The sequence below is a fragment of the Salvelinus namaycush genome, chromosome 11 (genome assembly GCF_016432855.1).
Source record: "Salvelinus namaycush isolate Seneca chromosome 11, SaNama_1.0, whole genome shotgun sequence".
Lineage (NCBI taxonomy): Eukaryota > Metazoa > Chordata > Actinopteri > Salmoniformes > Salmonidae > Salvelinus > Salvelinus namaycush.
The window spans coordinates 35425951-35448295 of record NC_052317.1 but is presented as its reverse complement, the minus strand read 5'-3'; the positions used below and the strand labels follow the sequence as shown (position 1 = coordinate 35448295).

The following is a 22345-nucleotide window of genomic DNA, read 5'->3' as shown; positions in this document are numbered from 1 at the left end:
CATGGCCATACTGACACCTGCAGGGGTACATATTTAATGATTTCTCACCCTAAAGATGGTGCCAACAATGGCTATTGTGTCCAATTTTGGTGCCAGTGCCAACTAATCAAAATACCTATTTGATTGGTTTCATAACTAGACCCACAACTGCACATTACATTAACCATATTAGATCATGTACGAGGTAATGTTTCGTCATGATATGATTACAGCTTTTTGTAATAAATGGTTTATTTGCTATTGTAACGACCCTGTGTTTATAACCGCGGAAATCGACTCTGCCGCTCGAGCATGCTTTTGCAGCACAGTCGATAGCGCGCCGGACCTCGGGCTAGAAGGTCGAGGGTTCGAGACCTGCTCCCTGCCTGTTTCATTACATTGGTGTCGGAAGTGATCGGACCTCGCATCCACGACAGTGCGTGTGCTTGGCCGGTGAGCGCGTTCCTGTAAAACGTAAAGTCGCAAGCTAGCGCGAGGACGCGCTCTTTGAAAGGAGGGAGTAGTGTAACGACCCTGGGTTTATAAGCGCGGAAATCGACTCTGCCGCTCGAGCATGCTTTTGCGGCACAGTCGATAGCGCGCCGGGCCTCGGGCTAGAAGGTCGAGGGTTCGAGACCTGCTCCCTGCCTGTTTCATTACACTATTATAAACTGGGCGGTTCGAGCCCTGAATGCTGATTAGCTGAAAGCCGTGGTATATGAGACCGTATACCACGGTATGACAAAACATTTATTTTTACTGTTCTAATTACATTTGTAACCAGTTTAGCAAAAGCTACCTCAGGGATTTGTGGTATATGGCCAATATACCACAGCTAAGGGCTGTATCCAGGCACTCTGCGCTGCGTCGGGATTAAGAACATCGTTTAGCAATGGTATATTGGCCATATACCACACCTCCTCGGGCCTTATTGCTTAATATAATGATGGTTTATACCACACATAGGCCTTGACATTTTGACAATGATTCTCATAAACTTGAGTTTAATTTGAATACAGGAGTGACATAGTGAGTGACATGAATGCATGGAATCCCTATTATTTTAGCTCTCCTCATCCAGATATAAACTAACACATTGAAATGTTGGCAAATGTAGAAGACAGTATTATACAGTATCTCAAGTGTTTGAGCATTGGAAGCCAAATGGAACTCAACCCAGTGAATGGAACTTCCGTGTGTGCCTACTGTACTTCATGGAATTAATATCATTAAATTATCGGTCTCTTTTATGACACTAATCTCAGACTCAGCCCACGCACCTCGATGAGAGCGCGAGATTATTTTCAGGCAAACTTCATTATGATTTATTTTTGTTCTAGTACCATCTAGTGGTTCGTTCAACGTAATTTTATTGAAATTACGTGTAAACATTGATTCAAACAGTGTGTGCCCAGTGGGATTTGTCTGTGGCTAGATAGTCGGTTAGCCAAGACAGGGAACGTGCACAGAGACATAGATATACAAAATGATCAGCAACATTGCGTTACCTCCACATTACTGGCCTGTAATTCAAAGTGAAAAAAAGGAAGCCTGTGCTAAAAGATCCACTCCAAATCATATATTCTGTTTGCAACAATGCTGTTAAGGAATACTGCAAGGCAACACTGCAAAGAAATGTACTTTTTTGGCCTAAATTAAAAATGACTGGTTTGGATGAAATCCAATGCAACACACATATGTTAAAGTATTGTGTTGGCAGCATCATGTTATGGGTATGCTTGTCACCAACAGGAACTGGGAGTTTGTAAGGATCAAAAGAAATATGAAAGGACCAATTTCCAGGTAAAAAGTTAGAGGAAAACCTGCCACAGTCTTCTGAAAACCTAACCCTGGGATAAAGTTGTATTTTTCAGCTGGACATTTACAAAATAATGGATGCCAAAGACACACAAAAATGGCTTTCCAAGAGGTGTTGAGTGTTCCTGAGTGGTACAGTCTCAGTCCTGACTGATCAGAGACAAGGTTTGAATATTGCTGTCCATCAGTTATTCCCCACTTAATTTACAGAGCTTGACCAATTTTAACAAAAACAATGGATAAGTTGGTAGAATCTTATTCAACATGATTCATAGCTGTAATGGCTGCCAAAGGTTGTAACGTAATACGCCGGGAGTCAGGAAGCAGGTGCAGAAGGTAAGTTTAATAATGAATAGATGTAGATGAACAAACATGAGAAGCGTACAGAACGTGAGAGAAAACAATACTATCTAATGACTGATGTCAACTGAGGGCTAAATAAAGGGTGAGTAAGCACGGAGATAATGATGACCAGGTGTGCATAATGATGGCGAGCAGGTGTGCGTAATCATAGTTGCCAGAGCTGGTGGTTAGTAGACCGGTGAGGTTGAGCTCCGGAGGGAGGGAGCAGGAGTAGGCGTGACAAAGGTGCTTACACCAAATATTAATTCTGGGGTGAGAAGAAATATGCAATCAAGACATGTTCTTTTTTTGGTCTATAATTTTCTTTCCCTTTGAAAATGTGGAGTTGATTGTGTAGATCTGTACATGACTTTCACAAGGCACTTGTGGTGTGCATGACTTTCACAAGGCACTGTAGTTATTGGGAATGTGTTTTAATGTGATATATATATGAGTCAATGTCTCGGCTAGCTCAACCGTCCAATCTTCTTCAGGATCGGTGGGTCCCCGGCGGGACGGTTGAGCTAGCCGAGACAGTGACTTATATCTGTTTTGTTTCTTGCTGCTTTCGTTCTCAAACCAAGAAGATAAAGGAGGAGGCTGTGGAGGCAGGACTCTTGAAAACAGGAGATGCAAAGAAAGATAAGAAGGTGAAGACCTTTATTTTACTCTGATCAGCTGTCCAAATGTAATGTAACAGGCGGACAGCATTAAGGCTACATTGTTTGGTTTGTTTTATTCACAGAAATCCTGCAAGAGTAAAGGAGGAGAGGGAAAGAGAAGAAAGATCCTGCAAGAGTAAAGGAGGAGAGGGAAAGAGAAGAAAGAACCTGCAAGAGTAAAGGAGGAGAGGGAAAGAGAAGAAAGAACCTGCAAGAGCAAAAGAGGAGATGTAAAGAGAAGAAAGAACCTGCAAGAGTAAAGGAGGAGAGGGAAAGAGAAGAAAGAACCTGCAAGAGTAAAGGAGGAGAGGGAAAGAGAAGAAAGAACCTGCAAGAGTAAAGGAGGAGAGGGAAAGAGAAGAAAGAACCTGCAAGAGTAAAGGAGGAGATGGAAAGAGAAGAAAGAACCTGCAAGAGTAAAGGAGGAGATGGAAAGAGAAGGAAGAACCTGCAAGAGTAAAGGAGGAGAGGGAAAGAGAAGAAAGAACCTGCAAGAGTGAAGGAGGAGATGGAAAGAGAAGAAAGAACCTGCAAGAGTAAAGGAGGAGAGGGAAAGAGAAGAAAGAACCTGCAAGAGTAAAGGAGGAGAGGGAAAGAGAAGGAAGAACCTGCAAGAGTAAAGGAGGAGAGGGAAAGAGAAGAAAGAACCTGCAAGAGTAAAGGAGGAGATGGAAAGAGAAGAAAGAACCTGCAAGAGTAAAGGAGGAGAGGGAAAGAGAAGAAAGAACCTGCAAGAGTAAAGGAGGAGATGGAAAGAGAAGAAAGAACCTGCAAGAGTAAAGGAGGAGATGGAAAGAGAAGAAATAACCTGCAAGAGTAAAGGAGGAGATGGAAAGAGAAGAAAGAACCTGCAAGAGTAAAGGAGGAGAGGGAAAGAGAAGAAAGAACCTGCAAGAGTAAAGGAGGAGAGGGAAAGAGAAGAACGAACCTGCAAGAGCAAATGTCTCCCCTTTGCTCAGATGATGAGAGTCCTTATCTTTTTTCTGGTAAAAATATCCATCTGTGTTGAAAATTTGACAATTTCCCCTAAATACATACTATTGTATTGATGCTGCATTCACGTGTTAGTTGGAACACGTTCAACAATTTCGCAAGTTGGATATATCCAAGTTTCCTAGTTCCGACTAGCAGGTGAACTCCAGTGGCGGTCAGTGCCGTTAGAGAGAGAGAGGACAGGCTCTGCTCCAGGGGAGAGGTAGAGACAGAGCTGCATTTCCTATTACACTGTGACAAATACTCAGACCTAAGAGAATATTTATTTCCCCAAATTATAATTAAATCCAAAGAATTTGAAACTATAAAAGATGAAGAAAAAATTGAATATTTATTGGGTGAAAAGCCAACCTGAGGAACAGCCAGTGAAAAGTGCAAAGTAATGTCGATAATATTTCCCATTTTGTTTTGTCTTTCATACCATGTCATGTGTCTTCTCAGTCATGTTGACACTGGTCTACTACCATTGCTTTAATGTATTGTTGTTCTGATTAATATTGTTGTTGTAGTTGTTGTTAATGGTAATCCCATGTCCACTACTACTATTATTATTGCTGTTGGTCCCACCATTTATTTATATATAAATATATATAAATATATTTTTTTATTTTTTGATATGTATACTTTAACAATGTAAGTAATAATGAACTTGCCATGTCAATAAAGTAAATTGAATTGAAATTGGAGAGAGAAAAAGAAAACTGCAGCATAAATACTGGAGGCTGAGACAGGAGGGGTCGGGAGACACTGGCCCCATCCGACGATACCCCTGGACAGGGCAAAACAGGCAGGATATTTTATTTCACCTTTATTTAACCAGGTAGGCTATTTACAACTGCGACCTGGCCAAGATAAAGCAAAGCAGTGTGACACAGACAACAACACAGAGTTACACAGGGAATAAACAATAAACAAGCCAATAACACAATAAGCAAGTCAATGACACAGTAGAAAAAAATAAAAAATAAAGTCTATATATATGGTGTGCAAAAGGCATGAGGAGGTAGGCAATATATAGGCCATAGGAGCGAATAATTACAATTTTGCTGATTAACACTGGAGTGATAAATGAGCAGATGATGTGCAAGTAGAGCTACTGGTGTGCAAAAGAGCAGAAAAGTAAATAAAAACAGTATGGGGATGAGGTAGGTAGATTGGGTGGGCTATTTACAGATGGACTATGTACAGCTGCAGCGATCGGTTAGCTGCTCAGATAGCTGATGTTTAAAGTTGGTGAGGGAAATAAAAGTCTCCAACTTCAGCGATTTTTGCAATTCGTTCCAGTCACTGGCAGCAGAGAACTGGAAAGAAAGGTGGCCAAATGAGGTGTTGGCTTTGGGGATGATCAGTGAGATATACCTGCTGGAACGTGTGCTACGGGTGGGTGTTATCATGACCAGTGAGCTGAGATAAGGCGGAGCTTTACCTAGCATAGACTTATAGATGACCTGGAGCCAGTGGGTCTGGCGACGAATATGTAGCGAGGGCCAGCCGACTAGAGCATACAGGTCGCAGTGGTGGGTGGTATAAGGTGATTTGGTAACAAAACGGATGGCACTGTGATAGACTGCATCCAGTTTGCTGAGTAGAGTATTGAAGCTATTTTGTAGATGACATCGCCGAAGTCGAGGATCGGTAGGATAGTCAGTTTTACTAGGGTAAGTTTGGCGGCGTGAGTGAAGGAGGCTTTGTTGCGAAATAGGAAGCCGATTCTAGATTTGATTTTGGATTGGAGATGTTTAATATGAGTCTGGAAGGAGAGTTTACAGTCTAACCAGACACCTAGGTATTTATAGTTGTCCACATATTCTAGGTCGGAACCGTCCAGGGTGGTGATGCTAGTCGGGCGGGCGGGTGCGGGCAGCGAACGGTTGAAAAGCATGCATTTGGTTTTACTAGCGTTTAAGAGCAGTTGGAGGCCACGGAAGGAGTGTTGTATGGCATTGAAGCTCGTTTGGAGGTTAGTTAGCACAGTGTCCAAGGAAGGGCCAGACGTATACAGAATGGTGTCGTCTGCGTAGAGGTGGATCAGGGAATCGCCCGCAGCAAGAGAGACATCATTGATATATACAGAGAAAAGAGTCGGCCCGAGAATTGAACCCTGTGGTACCCCACCCACTTTCCCAAGCACAGCCCCCACACCACTAGAGGGATAACTTCAACCACCAACTTACCATCCTGAGACAAGGCTGAGTATAGCCCACAAAGATCTCTGCCACGGCACAACCCAAGGGGGGGGGGGGGGGGGGGGGGCGCCAACTCAGACAGGAAGATCACATTAGTGATCCTAGGGACGGCATGGAAGAGCACCAGTAAGCCAGTGACTCGGCCCCTGTAATAGGGTTAGAGGCAGAGAATCCCAGTGGAGAGAGGGGAACCGGCCAGGCAGAGACAGCAAGGGCGGTTCGTTGCTCCAGAGCCTTTCCGTTCACCTTCACACTCCTGGGCCAGACTACACTCAAGCATAGGACCTACTGAAGAGATGAGTCTTCAATAAAGACTTAAAGGTTGAGACCGAGTCTGCGTCTTTCACATGGGTAGGCAGACCAGTCCATAAAAATTGAGCTCTATAGGAGAAAGCACTGCCTCCAGCTATTTGCTTAGAAATTCTAGGGACAGTTAGGAGGCCTGCGTCTTGTGACCGTAGGGTACGTGTAGGTATAACCAACTCATCATCAAGCTTTGATTATTTGAATCAAGGGGAGGGGTCCCTGGACCGAGTTTGGTGAAACTCTGCTCTAATGGAGTGAGGGCTGTGCATGTACAACTTTTTTAGGCAGCACCTTAAATCCTGTTGCTAGCAGTAGGGGGAGCCAGTCACTCTGTCCTAAAAAAAGAGAGGATAAAACAAACACAATATGCCTTTTATTATTATATTTTTATTGTGTTGCTTTTAGCTACTTAAATGTAAGATGAGTGTTTATCACAGCCTTATCAACTGTTCATTTAGTAAGTGTAGGACCTAGTTGAACTTTCTTATTGGTCTATTAATTCATTTTCCACCTGGTGATGTCACCGGGCAGGCCCAAACTCCATCATAACCAAACACGTTTTCTCTCTGCCTCATGGCAAAATGCGTAGAATTGCAGGATATTAGCCTTAAAGCGGCAACAACAACAACTAAAACTGTATCTGGATCAGTGAGCAAACTGTGATCGTGGCGGCGCGCGCAACCCTGATCCACTGCTACTATGGCAACAGCTGTGGGAGGGGATATAGAAAGAGCAGGTGGGAGTGGCGACGCAATGTGCTACACGACTGAAAAGAGAGAGGGGGATACTGAATAAGTGTGCGACAGCAACCTTTTTAGCGGTTTATTCGTTACTCTCTCCGGCTGTCGCTAATAGTGTGTTTACCACAGATATTGCAACCACCACACACCATATACTTTCTGTCTAACGGAATAACTACATCGTGTATCCAAATGTCCAACTTGAACTGGAAACCGTTCGTTTTTGGCGGTCTGGCGTCCGTCACTGCAGAATGCGGTGAGTTTTTATTTATTACGTTTTTAAATTTTACTACACATAGGTGTGTGAGGTGGACTAACATTAATTTACTGTCATTATTTCTCAATTGATGTCTTTCTATCCGTTGTGTAGGTACATTTCCTATAGATTTGACCAAGACGCGGCTGCAAGTTCAAGGCCAAGTGGGCGACAGCAAGTACAGAGAGATTCGATACCGGGGAATGTTGCACGCCATCGGCAGAATATGCAGAGAGGAGGGAATAAGTGCACTTTATTCAGGGTGAGTATTGACCAGTTTTATGATGATGGTTCCATTTTTATTGAAGTCCTCTTCTGCGTTTTGGACAAAATTAGCACAGATTAAGCCGAGTTCAAGAATAAAATGCATGTTCAATTCAGATTCACCATTGAAATTTGTTCTTCGTAAAGTATTTGTCTCCATCAAACGGCTACTCAATAAATACCGAGCTATTTGATCATCAGTGTGTTGCTACACATGCCAGCGAAGTTTCTAATAAATTAGGCGTTCCTAAACTTTTTTGGCCCACGACCCCATTTTGATATCTGGAAATTCTCATGACCCCAACCATGTGAAAAAAATTGTAATTAGCAGCCAATGTTTACTTTTTTATTTGGTGCTATGGCAGTCAATAAAAAAACATTCTAACAGTATTTCTGATTTGTTTTCTCAACTCACCATCACATAGTTTGAATATGGGACTATGACTGCCAATTGCAAATTAGTCTGTTTTATCTCACCATCACTAATGAGATGGGTGTGCTTGATGTATGTTGAGTCGGAGCTTGTCAAAGTCAGGGGAATTGGTCGACAGTGCATACCTCATCCTAGCTGCCACATCCAACCTGAATCGATATTTTAATGAAGACAAGAGCACTGATGATGCTGGGGGGAAAATACGAGGTGAAATCAGGATGACCGTGACCTTTCAGGTCGGAAAGTCAGAGCTCTAGAAAGGTTCCCGAGTTGGGATTCCAAGTTGGATGACCGGTCAAAAGATTTTTCCCAGTTGGAGCAAAATTTTTACAGGTTCCCAGTTGTCTTAAATGCAGCATTAATGCTCAGAGGGAGATGGCAACATATTTCCACAGATGGAACAATGAGGCAGATATTTCACTGGTTGTATAAATGTGAAGCAGCTGCATGGTGTTTCCACTCACTTCCAAATATGAACAACATTGGATTTTGGCCCACATTCTGCTACTTTTCTCATCGGTGAAACATTTGCTCTCTACAATTTTTTTTGTTCCCAAACTATAATATTTTACGGACATAGTGGCCAAATTTTTGTAGACCACTTTCTGCCAAAGTTGTTTTTTTTATTGTGTTTAGGAGTGCAAATGTATATTGAGTTATTGTGCACTTCAGAGGAGGCGTTCCCTAAAGGAAATATGCAAATGTATGTGCCAATAGGATTGCGTTAGCTCGTGCTGGCACTGCCTACCTCCTTGCTTGTTCTGTTCACTATGACCAGTTTGTTCCCATTTGAAATGATGGGCTGTGGTTTATCTTGGTTTAGTTCTAAAGATCTTTGGTATTCCCTTTGAGTCAGAACCAAAAGTCCTCCTTAGTGACCTGTGAATGCATTTGGTCACATGACAGCTCAATCAACAGATCCAGGATCAAAATGAAACGGATTGGGAAGTAGGTCCCAAAGTGTTCTTCTAAGCATTGGAGGTGAGCAGTCATCACGTGTGTGTGTGTGTGTGTGTGGTGTGTGTGTGACACTTACTGATGCTGTTTTCTGTTTGAAACATGCACAGCTGAGGGAAGGGGGCATGGTTCCCTTTTGAAAGACTCTCCAATAAGAACTCTATCCTCTGAATCCACTGATTCGGTCACTCATCTGTAGAATGTTTTTGTATTTCCCCTGCGTGCTTATGTTCAGTTTCCCAAGTATGTATGTTACATATGCAAGACACATTTATTTTCATTACACAGAAAGTCAACTTTAACATTTATTTTTTTACATTCATTGTGAACAGTTCCTCTCTGAATGTGAGAAAATATTTCAAATACATCGCCTCAGAGTGAAATAGAACATTGTCCTGCTCTGATTCCATATCTCCACTTAGTTTTGTGAACAGGCGTGTGTGCAGGGAATGTGGTTTGATGTAGTTTACAGTCTTAGTTACCTGCTGCAGTATAGCTCTGAGTTCTGTGCTCAGCTCTTTTGCTGCCAGTTGCTCTCGGTGTATCATACAATGCGTCCATATGGCAGAGAGAAACACATTCATAACTAGAGTGCAGAGGCCATCCCGCCATAGATGGAGCCCCATCTGTGCAAAAAGCCTCCACCATTCGATCCAATGGAATTGGTTTTAAGTTAATATAGCCACGCAGCAAACTGAACATCCCCTGTGCCATTGCATCAAGATGACCTGGCCTCCACAATCACTGGACATAAACACAATTGAGATGGTTTGGGATGAGTCAGACCGCAGAGTGAAGGAAAAGCATGTATGGAATCATGTAGTTACCAGAAAAGTTCAATCAAAAATCATTTTATATTCTTCAAATATAACTGCTCAGCATATGTGTGAACTCCTTCAAGACTATTGGAAAAGCATTCCAGGTGAAGCTAGTTGAGAGAATGCCATGTGTGCAAAGCTGTCATCAAGGCAAAGGGTGGCTACTTTGAAGAATCTCAAATATAAAATATATCTTTATTTGATTAACACTTTTTTTTTTTGTTACTACATGATTCCGTATGTTATTTCATAGTTTTGATGTCTTCACTATTATTCCACTGGAATGAGTGGGTGTGTCCAAACTTTTGACTTGTACTGTTAATTTTTTTCAGGATTTTTGAAATTTTCCTGGCATAGTAATTTTCCTGTCATGACCCCATTTTCATATTAGGAGACACCACATGGGGTTTGAAAACTGCAGCAATAAGTGGAAGTCCTCCTTTGATTGTAACTGTTAAGCCTGTTTTATTTACGTCATACTCACGCGTTGTGTGTTTCTGTGTTGCAGTCTCGCCCCTGCAATGTTGCGCCAGGCATCCTATGGGACCATAAAGATTGGCACGTACCAGAGCTTCAAAAGACTACTGGTGGACAGGCCAGAAGGTATGAGAACAACGCACACACATCAGGGTTTTAGATCTCATAGCTATTTGTTCACCTTGTTACATGTGTTCTAAATCTGTCTGTAGGGTGTGTGTGCATTGCAATGAACACTGACTTGGATATATCTATATCTCTCACACACACAGTGTTAACTCAAAATGACACAACGACTAGGTTCCAGTTTAACAACGTTTACTACCACAGTACATCATTGCCTTTACGCTCAGGCCAGGTCCATCAAAGTGAGATTCCTGCGCAGGCTCACTAACAACAGAAATATAGGGAAACTTAACATGTAGTACTAGTCAAAAGTTTGGACACACCTGCTCATTCAAGGGTGTTTCTTTATTTTAACTATTTTCTACATTGTAGAATAATAGTGAAGACATCAAAACTATGAAATAACACATGGAATCATGCAGTAACCAAATAAGTGTTCAACAAATCAAAATATATTTTAGATTCTTCAATGTAGCCATGTATGTATGTATGTATATACATATGTATGTGTGTGTGTGTGATGTATGTATGTATATATATATATATATGTGTGTGTGTGTGTGTGTGTGTGTATATATGTATATGAGTTGTACAATTAAAGGTCAAACTGCATTTCAAACAGCAATAATCTAATGAATTCCGGGCGTGTGAATTTATACCTAGGATAAATATAAGCCTTACACAACCATAAGACCCGCTAATTATTTTATGAAAACAGTTTAACCTCCATTTTGGGGGGGGGGGGGGCACTAATCACTGATCTGGCTTTCAAGTCTATGAAAATGCCCTTTTTTGTTAAATGTAACTAGAACCCAGGCATAATGGATATCCACTAATAATAACTACCTTCTTGTTTTAGGCTATAGAAAATTAACGTCTCATCAATCTCTCAAGGCCACGTGCTAGTGATTAGCCAGCTAATCTTTATACTGTATTCAAGTTTAGCCAACTTGGATCTATTTGCTAACTAACAAGGTTGAACAGTTGAATTGTTATGAACACACCGTTCTGTTTGAAAAGCATGTTCGCCTGTCCACTTTGTTTAGATGTTGAAATCATGGCCCATCTTATTTCTCAGAAGGACGAGTTGCCATATAAATAATAATTGTGTTTTATGCTTATTGCACATTTATAAAACACAGACTAGACAGCTAGTTTAAGTCTTTGGCTAAATTGCTGCTAGTGGTACCGCAATGTCGTGAGTGACAAACTGGAAATACATTTTCCAGAATCAATGTTCATTGATACTCGCGTTTCAGTAGGTTCTGCTCTGCGTGTAATATGAGTAGTTGAGACATTTGAAAAGGATATCTTTAGAAAAGTCACCTTCTCCCTGAGACATTATTTTATTAATATGTTTTGGTGTCCATTTGACCAATTTTTTTCTGTTGACCTAAATAGCGAGTTGAAACCACTTGTCAGAGGAAGATGTGATCTCTCAACTTTGTTGGCGTGATAGACATGGGGAGGGGCTTAGTGTGTGTAAACAGAGGAAGAGGCCGATGTCTTAATATGGGCTTATTTTAGACCTACGTTTTTTTCAACTGCCTCCTGTCTTTGGGACAACGACTCCCATTGTTAGGGCGGAGATGTGCATCTCGTCATTCTATACAGAGCTCTGATGTAAATGGGAAGGTGCACAGAAGGCGCGAAGGAGACGAGATTAAACATACAACATGAGAACAAGCAGACATAAACGTTCAGAAAAGTTACTTGATTCTGCTGTACAGGCATTTGGAATAACGCGCAAAAACATACATTTTTATAAATTGAATTCATTTGAGATATCACCCAGCCCTAAGACTAGGTAAGAGAAAAGAAGACTAGGTAGGCGCTATGAGATGCCTTCTGGGCCATATATTCCACAGGACAGCAAAGCTCCTTATGTGCTAGGCCCAGAACATGCTACGTGCGTATCTACCCCATGCAGAGTGAAGGTTGTAAGTCAAGTTAATGTGTGTCTGACCCAGTTTCTGCTGAGAATAATATCTCCATTATACGCTATTGTAACATGGACACACACACGTCATAGAGGTAGTGTGTGCGGGTGAGACTTAGAGGAACTATAATTCAATGTACAAAGACTAGCCTGAATTTAATTTCTCCTCTCTCTTTCTCAGATGAGACGTTGTTGACCAACGTGCTGTGTGGTGTTCTGTCTGGAGTCATCTCCTCGTCCATCGCCAACCCCACGGACGTGCTGAAGGTAATGAGACACACACACACATTTGTAAACGTTGTCAGTAGTTTCTTGGGTATTAGAAGCCAACAGAAACCGGCAGGGTTGATCTGAACAAAATACAGCGTTTTGGTCTCAGAGCATAAGCAGTGATCCTTTCTGGGCCTGCCTAATCCAACTCAGCCTGAATGCTAGGGGTTTTATACATTAATACGGTATCGGTGTTCCCCCCTCCCGCAGGATGGTTGAGCTAACATAGGCTAATGTGATTAGCATGAGGTTGTAAGTAACTAAAAAAATATCGGGACATATCTGATATGGGCAGAAAGCTTAAATTCTTGCTAATCTAACGGCACTGTCCAATTCACAGTAGGAATTAGTGAAATAATACCATTCTATTGTTTGAGGGTGCACAGTTATGAACTTGAAAATGTATTAATAAACCAATTAGGCACATTTGGGCAGTCTTGATACAACATTTTGAACAGTTGTGCAATGGTTCATTGGATCAGTCAAAAAAAAATGCGCATGTGCTGCTTCCATCTAGTGGCCAAAATCTAAATTGTGCCTGGGCTGGAATAATATTTTTTTTAACTAGGAAAGTCAGTTAAGAACAAATTCTTATTTACAAGGACGGCCTACCAAAAGGCCTCCTGTGGGGATGGGGGCTGGGATTATTATTATTTAAAAAAATATATAAATTATAGTACAAAACACACATCACGACAAGAGACAACACAACACTACATAGAGACCTAAGACAACAACACAGCATGGTAGCAACACAACATGGTAGCAGCACAAAACATGGTACAAACATTATTGGGCAAAGACAACCGCAAGAAGGTAGAGACAACAGTACATGACACAAAGCAGCCACAACTGTCAATAAGAGTGTCCATTATTGAGTCTTTGAATGAAGAGATTGAGATAAAACTGTCCAGTTTGAGTCTTTGTTGCAGCACGTTCGTTGCTAGCTGCAGCGAACTGAAAAGAAGAGCGACCCAGGGATGTGTGTGCTTTGGAGACCTTAAACAGAATGTGACTGGCAGAATGGGTGTTGTATGTGGAGGATGAGGGCTGCAGTAGATATCTCAGAGAGGGGGGAGTGAGGCCTAAGAGGGTTTTATAAATAAGCATCAACCAGTGGGTCTTGCGACAGGTATACAGAGATGACCAGTTTTGCAGAGGAGTATAGAGTGCAGTGATGTGTCCTTTAAGGAGCATTGGTGGCAAATCTGATGGCCGAATGGTAAAGAACATCTAGCCGCTCGAGAGCACCCTTACCTGCTGATCTATAAATTATGTCTTCGTATTCTATCATGGGTAGGATGGTCATCTGAATCAGGGTTAGTTTGGCAGCTGGGGTGAAAGAGGAGCGATTACGATAGAGGAAACCAAGTCTAGATTTAACTTTAGCCTGCAGCTTTGATATGTGCTGAGAGAAGGACAGTGTACCGTCTAGCCATACTCCCAAGTACTTGTACAAATACTTTCTCTTGCATTTCAAAGATGATGGTACAAAAAAAAACTCATGTTTAAAAAAATAAATATATTTTAACAGATCTAATGTGTTATATTCTCCTACATTCATTTAACATTTCCACAAACTTCAAAGTGTTTTCTTTCAAACGATATCAAGAATATGCATATCCTTCAGGTCCTGGGCTACAGGCAGTTAGATTTGGGTATGTCCATTTTAAGCGGGAAATGAAAAAAGGGTCAGATCCATATTAATGGATGGGCGGGTGTGTGAGGGGGTGAAAGTACTTGTAGTTTCTAAATAAGGTTCCTACATTAATTCTATGGGTACAGGGGTGTGTCTGGGGGGTGGGGGTTGAAGTGTGTATGGGAGGGGGGGGGTCACTGAGATGCCACTAACTGTGATATTTCTAGACTCCTGCCCACCAGAAATAGCCATATCATTACTATGCCAAGTGAATATGATTTATGTGAGCGTATGTGTGTCTTTAGGATTTAATTGGGTTAGCTGAAAGTTAGAACAATGTGTTTTCAAAGGTAGTGTGTTCCCTTATGCGCTGTGTGTGGGGGGGGGGGGGGGGTTCGTTGGTCAAGTGCTTAGCTCTATTCACACACTTAAATAGCCCTCTGGACACACACACACACACACACACACCACTCAACCAGTTATGCAGGCAGGTTTATATTTCCCTTTAAGTTGGATGAGACTGATCTGCTTTCAACACATACAGCCAGCCTGTATGTTATTGTTATCGTTTGTTTGGTCTTAAGAGCATTGGCAAGGCTTTAAGTAGGCCAGAATGCAGAACACAGTGGGTCAGAATGCAGATGGGGACAGCTGGTGAACCCTTGGCACCTGAACATTGTGGCTCTACACACACACCTCAGCAGTGTTTCCCCCCCTAAGCTTAACTCTTTGTGGCAGATCGCCTAAGGCCATGTTACATTGTCATCCAGTGCTGATAACGCTTTCACTAGTCTCCTGTCATCTGCATACTGGTTTTCTGTTAATTTGAGTTGACTTTTATCCTAACAGTTTTTCCTTCCTGGTTTTCCCAGATCCGTATGCAGGCTCAGGGCAGTGTGATCCAGGGAAGCATGGTGGGAAACTTCATCAACATCTACCAACAGGAAGGAACCAGGGGGCTGTGGAAGGTAGGCATATGGACACACACACACACACACACACACTTTTAACCCCCCTCACTCTCTCTCGCTCTCTCAGGGTGTGTCTCTGACAGCGCAGAGAGCAGCCATCGTAGTGGGGGTGGAGCTTCCTGCCTATGACCTCACTAAGAAACACCTGATTCTGGATTGTCACATGGGTGACAACATTTACACACACTTCTTGTGAGTGACATCATCAAGGCTCACCCATGACGCCGTTAACTCTCCACAAGAGAGCAACATATGGCTGCGTAAGACTAAGGAACTTCTGACCCTTTCCCTCTGGTTCCCAGGTCCAGTTTTGCGTGTGGTCTGGCGGGGGCTCTGGCCTCTAATCCCATAGACGTGGTCCGCACACGCATGATGAACCAGACATGTGGAGCTGTCACCTACCAGGGAACACTGGACTGCTTACTTCAGGTAGGTAGGCACACCAGGGTTTCTGTTAGCCGGTTATGGCTGGCTTTTTGGCACAAAGATCAAATAAATTGGCGCCGACTAATTGTCAAGGAGAAGGGGGGGATCCCATTACAAACTAATGCTTTTAGACTGGAAATATCAGTCGATGGAAATACATATGAATGGTCATGCTTATTGCAGCGTTCTAAGGCACTGCATCTCAGTGCTAGAGGCATCACTACAGGCCCTGGTTCGATCCCGGGCTGTCTCACAACTGGCCGTGGACGGGAGTCCCAATAGGGCGGCACACAATTGGTCCAGTGTTGTCCGGGTTAGGGGAGGGGTAGGCCGTCATTGTAAATAAGAATTTGTTATTAACTGACTTGCCTAGTTAAATCAAAAAAAGCGGTCTATAGGTTAATCTGCCTATTTTAGTGGAATTAAATTGGTGCGTATAGAACTCTAAATGTGCATTTTTCAGTGCGCCCAACTTAAAGTTAATAAAATATTTTGAGATTTTATTGGGCATATGAATTCTGACTGTCTACTTTTGAGGCACATGTTGTGCACTAGAAACTAATATGTAACACTGTAAAGACATTCATTTATTGTAAAAGCTAAGATGTGATATGACTCCATGTCATTGAAATTAGAATGTCAATTGTGGAATATTAGTGTTTTTACACAATATAAAAACCTATTTCCCTAATGAGATGCATTACATAGAAAATTGTACTCTATCTCTTTAAAAACGTCAGGTTTGTGATGACGATGTGCGTTCATTCAATGCTATGATTGATCTCCTGAAGAAGCTATCCCTTTTCCTTTCTGTGTCCCCAAATGTTTGGATATACAGGTAAAGTTACTAGGTTGGTAGCTAGCTAGCCGATGATGTAAACATTTGTTTACACTTTTTAAAGTCATGTTAACGGCCCGCAAATAGTTTTATAAAGGCCCAAAACATGGTTTATGAATGGGAAATGTGATCTGCTATAGAAAGATACATGTTGCTCTGGTAATATGGATCATATCATTTGACCTGGTTGGGCTAGAAGCAAGCTATTTTCACTGTAGTAATAGTGCAGCCATTACGCTATCGAATCTGCACTCACTTTTTCTCTAGGGCACTCAATGGTACAGCGACGCCTTATTACAACAGTTATTATCTGGGAGATTTTCTTCCTATTCGCACCGTGCTCCCAAAATTCCTGGATGAACAGCAACATATCTTGTTGCATAGAGCTCTGGGTTCATGTCTATTTTCTTTAGTTTGTATCTTATTTATTATGAGGCCTGTCTTGCCTAGCCAAAATAATTTTATAAAGACTTCCATATGCCATTGAAACCAGCCTATTTCTCTCATGTTCTATTGGTTTTCAAATCAACTTTTATTTTATTTTCAAATAGCCAAACTTCATTCCTAGTCATATTAGCAACCCATGCTAGTTGCATCTTTACATCTCCCCTATTTCTAAAGATATTTTAAGCTCTTTCACATGAAACCACTCGCATGTGCGGTGCGCTTTTGGCACCTGGGTTTCTCTGCTAATTGCATTATGGAACCAGCATTCGCGCGTAGCCTACTGATTTGTGCGCATTGCTGTGCTTAAATGATTATTTCTTCACATTATATCAAAATGTTAAGCTAATAGTTCTGATCTGTTGCATCAGTCTCATTGCTTTTGAATTAATTTATTTTTTGTGTAACCTAGGCCTACTGGTTGTAAAGTTTGGGATCTATTGTCCCATAACTGTCCCAGAGTCTGTTTTGTAATAGGCTATTTATTTCTCGCACAGAACAACATGCTGACCAATAGAATAGGTCAACTTTTCTACTATGGGGGATAGTAGATTGACATAGACTAGTGATTTTGCTGTTCGTTACTCCGCTAATGTTGGTATTTCTCAAATGTTCGGTAAATGAAAATGCTGAAAGTCAATTTTCCTAACGGAAACCCTGACGAGCACACACCACATGAACCAGGGGTGTAATCATTAGTCCAAACACCTGCAAAACAGAATATATTGGACAAATTCAGGTAGGTCCCTCTCCGTTCTGTTTAAGAAGCGTTTTGCAACAGAATCGGCGTAATGAATACAGCCCATAGATGCGGGGCAATGATGGGTACAGGGCTTTGTGTGTGTGTGTGTGTAACGTTTTGTCTCTTTAGACGTCACGGTCTGAGGGCTTCATGGCACTCTACAAAGGCTTTTTCCCCAACTGGCTCCGTCTCGGCCCATGGAACATCATCGTATCCTTTCACCTACTCACAGAAGTGTGTGTTTGTTTTCATTTGTGTATGTTTATCTACCACTGACGGTTTGCACCAGAGTCGAGGTCAATTCCAGTTTAATATCCAACTGCAGAGTTGGTCATGGAATTTCTTTATAGGAATGGGATCAATTCCATCAAAATTCCAGTCAATTTGGGAATTCTAAATTGACTAGAATTTTGAATGAATTGATCCCAACCTTAGTTTGGACATTCCAATGGCGCCAGAGGGTGAATCTAATGCCAGCTAACACAATTATGTAATGCAGTTGCACACACATTACAGCTGCTGTAATAGCAACCCAGTTTCACCTAGGGTAACAGAGGGATCTGGGAGCCAGAATGGTGGTTAGGAGTGAGGAAGATGGAGGGTAAGGAGAGGGGGAGGAAGAAGGGGGTGGGGGGGAGAAATAAACGGGAAGGGTTTAAATTTGCAGAGTGGCCGGGTCCCTTTTGTGCATAAAGGGAAAGAAGATTTGAGGGAGAACAATAGGGGGAGAGAAATCTGTTCCCTGTGGCATGATAAGGCTACAGATATGGCGTTAGAACAAGTATAACCGCCCTTTAGGAGAGTGGGCCTATAGATTGGGAAGAGGTAGCAGCTGTAACTAAACCTCAACCATGTAATGGGATTATTACATTGAGGTAACCAGGGGATCACAGAAGGGAGCTAGGAACCGGTAACCAGGGGATCACCGAGGTGAGCTAGGAACAAGAATGGAAGTCTACAGGGTGGAGTGTTTGGGATGCGTTATGTTCCTAGCAAAGCTCCTGCACGGAGAAGGATGTTTTTATTTTATTTTTCTCTCTTTCTGTGCCTTGTCCTTAACTCCTCCTTAGTTCTTTGTTACCTACGAACAGCTGAAGAAGATGGAGGTCTGATGGAGAAAAGGAAATGTAGCACTGTGGAGAAGAGGAAAGAACTCAGCCAGAGAGGGGACGGAATGGACTAAAAGAGGGGTGGACGTATCCTGTCTAGCCTCCCACTTGTCTGGGTGGTGTCGACCACGCCCCCTCAGACGCATTTCTCCTTTCTGTTTGGCTGCTTTCTTGATGGAGCTCTGGTTGGCTGGGAAAGAGGAAGTGAAAGTTGAGGTCAATTGCACCATCAGAAAGCAAGGTGATGCGAAGACCATAATTTTGAAACTATGGCCCTAAATTATGTATTTATTATTATGTTTTGGAACTCAGTCGAGCCTCAACCGCTGGTATCATATAAACACAAGACATGGAAAAATGTGGGTTGTGAGGTGGGGGGTTTGTTACTACGTTGATAAATTCCTATTTTTCCGGACCTTTGCTACTTAGGAAATTTGTATGACCGAACCTTCTAAAATAGTACTTGAGTATCCCCTGATGTACAGGATCTCAAATAATGTTAAAAGCAGTCACTACTTACCTCAGATTGTATGGATTTCAGATGCCTTGGTGTGCGTTCTCTGGTTGCCAGAGGAACTGCCAAAAGAAGCTCTGGAAAAGACTGCTAAACTTTCTACAGAAAGTTTATCTGCCAATCACTAGTGGGTAGCATATGATGCCATTTACTCAAGGACTGGCCACTTTCTGAAACCCTAGATGTCTGTACAGCCACTGGAAAGCTTATATTTGTTACGATGGTTGGCTGTGGGTTTGGATTTTGTATGTCAGAGTATTCTCTAATTACAGAACTGGGTTGGTAGGACTTTTAATGGGGCTAGTTATATAACCAGATTAAAGATCAGAGGTCAGGTGACCACTAACTCTCTCTCTCTCACACACACACACACACACACACACACACACACACAGGTTATTAATGCCAGGGTGAATTGGCTTAGTGTATGGACTCACTCAGTCATGTGGGCACCCTTAGAACAAAATTTCTTCATTTCAGGGTGACCTGGCACAGTGTATGAATGACCTACACACAGTTAATGGGGACGGTGTGTACGGACTATTCTGGGTTCGTATTATAAATACACTCTGGACAGCCTGATTGGCACGCTGCCCCTTACGTCATTTCAGGACCCCTATCTCTGACACACACGCGGAGCCCCAGTTCTTACTATGTCACAGCAGCAGAGACTCCATATTCTATCCCTGTTCAGGTCGAGGTGTCCAATCCAACCTATTTAACATTTAATTTACAGGATATCTATTAAACTTCCAGAGAGACCTGCCTGTAGTCTGACCCGGCCTATGCAGTAACAGGGAAGTGAATGTCAAGAGAGGTAGCTGTTGTATGTTTAGCCATTGCACCTGACTACCAATGCCGTTCTGTGTGCTGGTGTTGTTGACTTGCCATTTTATGATCCAAAGACACAGAACAAATGTACATGTCAACTAACTGTTAATCCTCTATTACCCTTCACATCTTCTACTTTGTTCTTCACCGTTATCAGTCTGTTATCAGTTAGCTCGTTTGGAGGTGAGCTTGCTAATTATTTTTTAATTTTTTCGAGTTAAGGTTGAACCTCGGAGTGTGTTCATGTGACAATATGGTTCTTGTATATGGTTTGTTTATAGCCCCCAAAGCCTTAATTCCAATGTGTCACTGTCATAGCCCTGTAAATAGTTATGTTATCCTGATTTTAAAGCAAGGCATACATAAACTTCTGACTGGTCTCATGTTTTACTTCAACTGGGAGTAATGCCCAGTCTATTCACTAGGATGAAAGGAAAGCAAACGGGACAAAATGGGGATGGACTACCTGACGTTAAGAAACGCTTGTTTTTCCATTCCAAAAATGTTGGCTTCTTGGGTGCGCTAATGAAAACGACCGGGAACTTGTGATCTGACCAGGAATGTAATGAGCATAGACTCCGTCCCAGTCTATTGACCAATCCTGTATTGACACCTAGTCTCTAGGAACATGTGAAATCATATGGTGAATATTCAGTTTATGGCTCGATTCAATCCGTTTTGCAGAAGTTCAGTGCTATAGCGGGATTGAAATCGGAAGTTAATTTACGATTTGAACCAACATATGAAGCATTCACTGAATGCACTCTCCGTGACCAGGGGAACATGGCCTTTACATTTCAATCGCGCTGAACGTCTGTGATCTGGATAGAATCGAGTCCTTGGACTATCAAGGCAATATTGCTTGCTGTCCAATTCTTTCATATCAGCTATGGATTTGTCATACCTGTAATTTCCTACATGGAAGTCCCACTAGACAGTTACACATTTGTCCACAGGGTGCCGCTGTGTACCATGTCTATGCATAAGCTCTCTATTGCAGACACATTTTTACACTCAGGACCCTAAATCTATCACCGCCTTGTTTTAAAATAACATCTCACTCACTCACAATGATTCATGAATAATTCAAAGTCTCTGATCTAATTGTTCTTTATTTCAGTGGATAAATATCCCAGTTTCTCACCAGTGTTTGAAGAGATGGGACTGCTGGGGAGAGATTGCCATGAACCCTGACTGTGTGTATGAATGCGTTAGTTATTTTATTGACAGAGACCATGGGATGGACTCATTAGACGTGTATAGATGGCTGTTATTCTAACTTCTGAATCTGAGCCATGATGGTGTATTTTTACTCTTATCATTTGGTATGCAAAGCTTTACTTCTTTAAAAAAAAAAAATGCTGGTGTTTTCAGTAATTTCACAGTGGAGCAAACTATCTGACATATGGAGGCAATAGAACCAAGAACAGTCCAAATGCATAACTCAAAGCTTACCACACACACACACAGGGCTTCTCCAAGAGCCAATGGCCATGGGTGGTTCCAATCACCATGGTGCATTGTGGGTAGTATTCATTCCCTTTTTGCTCCTGGGGTACAGGGGTTGGCTTATTGTGTTGGAGGGATCTGTATGTGTTAGAGGAATTAGGTTCTGGGCTGCATTCCAAAGTCTCCTTGATTTGCTCACCCAATAATGAAAGGACAATAATATAATTGCTTGCAATCATGTAATTTTGGTAATGGCGAGACTAGTGAGAGGTAAAAATCATTTGCATAAATTGCCTACATTACTACAAATATTAATAGCTAATTATGGAAAATAAGAAACAGGATTTTTAAAGTGTGTGTGTGTGTATATATATATATATATTTAGTTGCACCCTGTTTTACCCTCAGAACAGCCTCATTTTGTCAGGCATGGACTCTACAAGGTGTCGAAAGCATTCCACAGGGATGCTGGCCCATGTTGACTCCAATGCTTCCCACAGTTGTCAAGTTGGCTGGATGTCCTTTGGGTGGTGGACCATTCTTGATACACACAGGAAACTGTTGAGCGTGAAAAACCCAGCAGCGTTGCAGTTCAAATAATCTCAAATACCCTCTTCTTTTTTTAACAAGTCTTAGAAAGTTGGTTGCAATTTCAGTTTAATCCACCTGAAAAGACAGAACAAATAATACAACAAATATTGTGGTTAAACTCAAATATACTAATTGATTAAAAAAAAAAAAAAAAATTTTTTTTTTTAAGGTATAATTTTAGTGAATGATATCATAAATAGGACTGGTGGAGTTATGTCATACATG

General features: G+C 41.9%; 1 protein-coding gene across 2 annotated transcripts; it reads left to right on the top strand.

The window, feature by feature from the left end:
- The first annotated feature begins 7038 nt into the window (after positions 1-7038).
- Positions 7039-20441, top strand: LOC120056111 (kidney mitochondrial carrier protein 1-like). 2 transcript variants are annotated; one of them, XM_039004295.1, is made up of 9 exons: positions 7039-7282; positions 7397-7544; positions 10263-10357; positions 12478-12563; positions 15078-15173; positions 15244-15368; positions 15479-15605; positions 17756-17836; positions 18697-20441. In XM_039004295.1, the coding sequence occupies exons 1-9, from the start codon at positions 7219-7221 to the stop codon at positions 18736-18738; spliced, it is 864 nt and encodes a 287-aa protein (XP_038860223.1). In that variant the 5' UTR covers positions 7039-7218; the 3' UTR covers positions 18739-20441. The 2 variants fall into 2 exon arrangements, with proteins under 2 accessions (XP_038860223.1, XP_038860222.1); XM_039004294.1 differs by lacking the exons at positions 17756-17836; positions 18697-20441 and having other exon boundaries at positions 15479-15900.
- The last annotated feature ends 1904 nt before the right edge of the window (positions 20442-22345 follow it).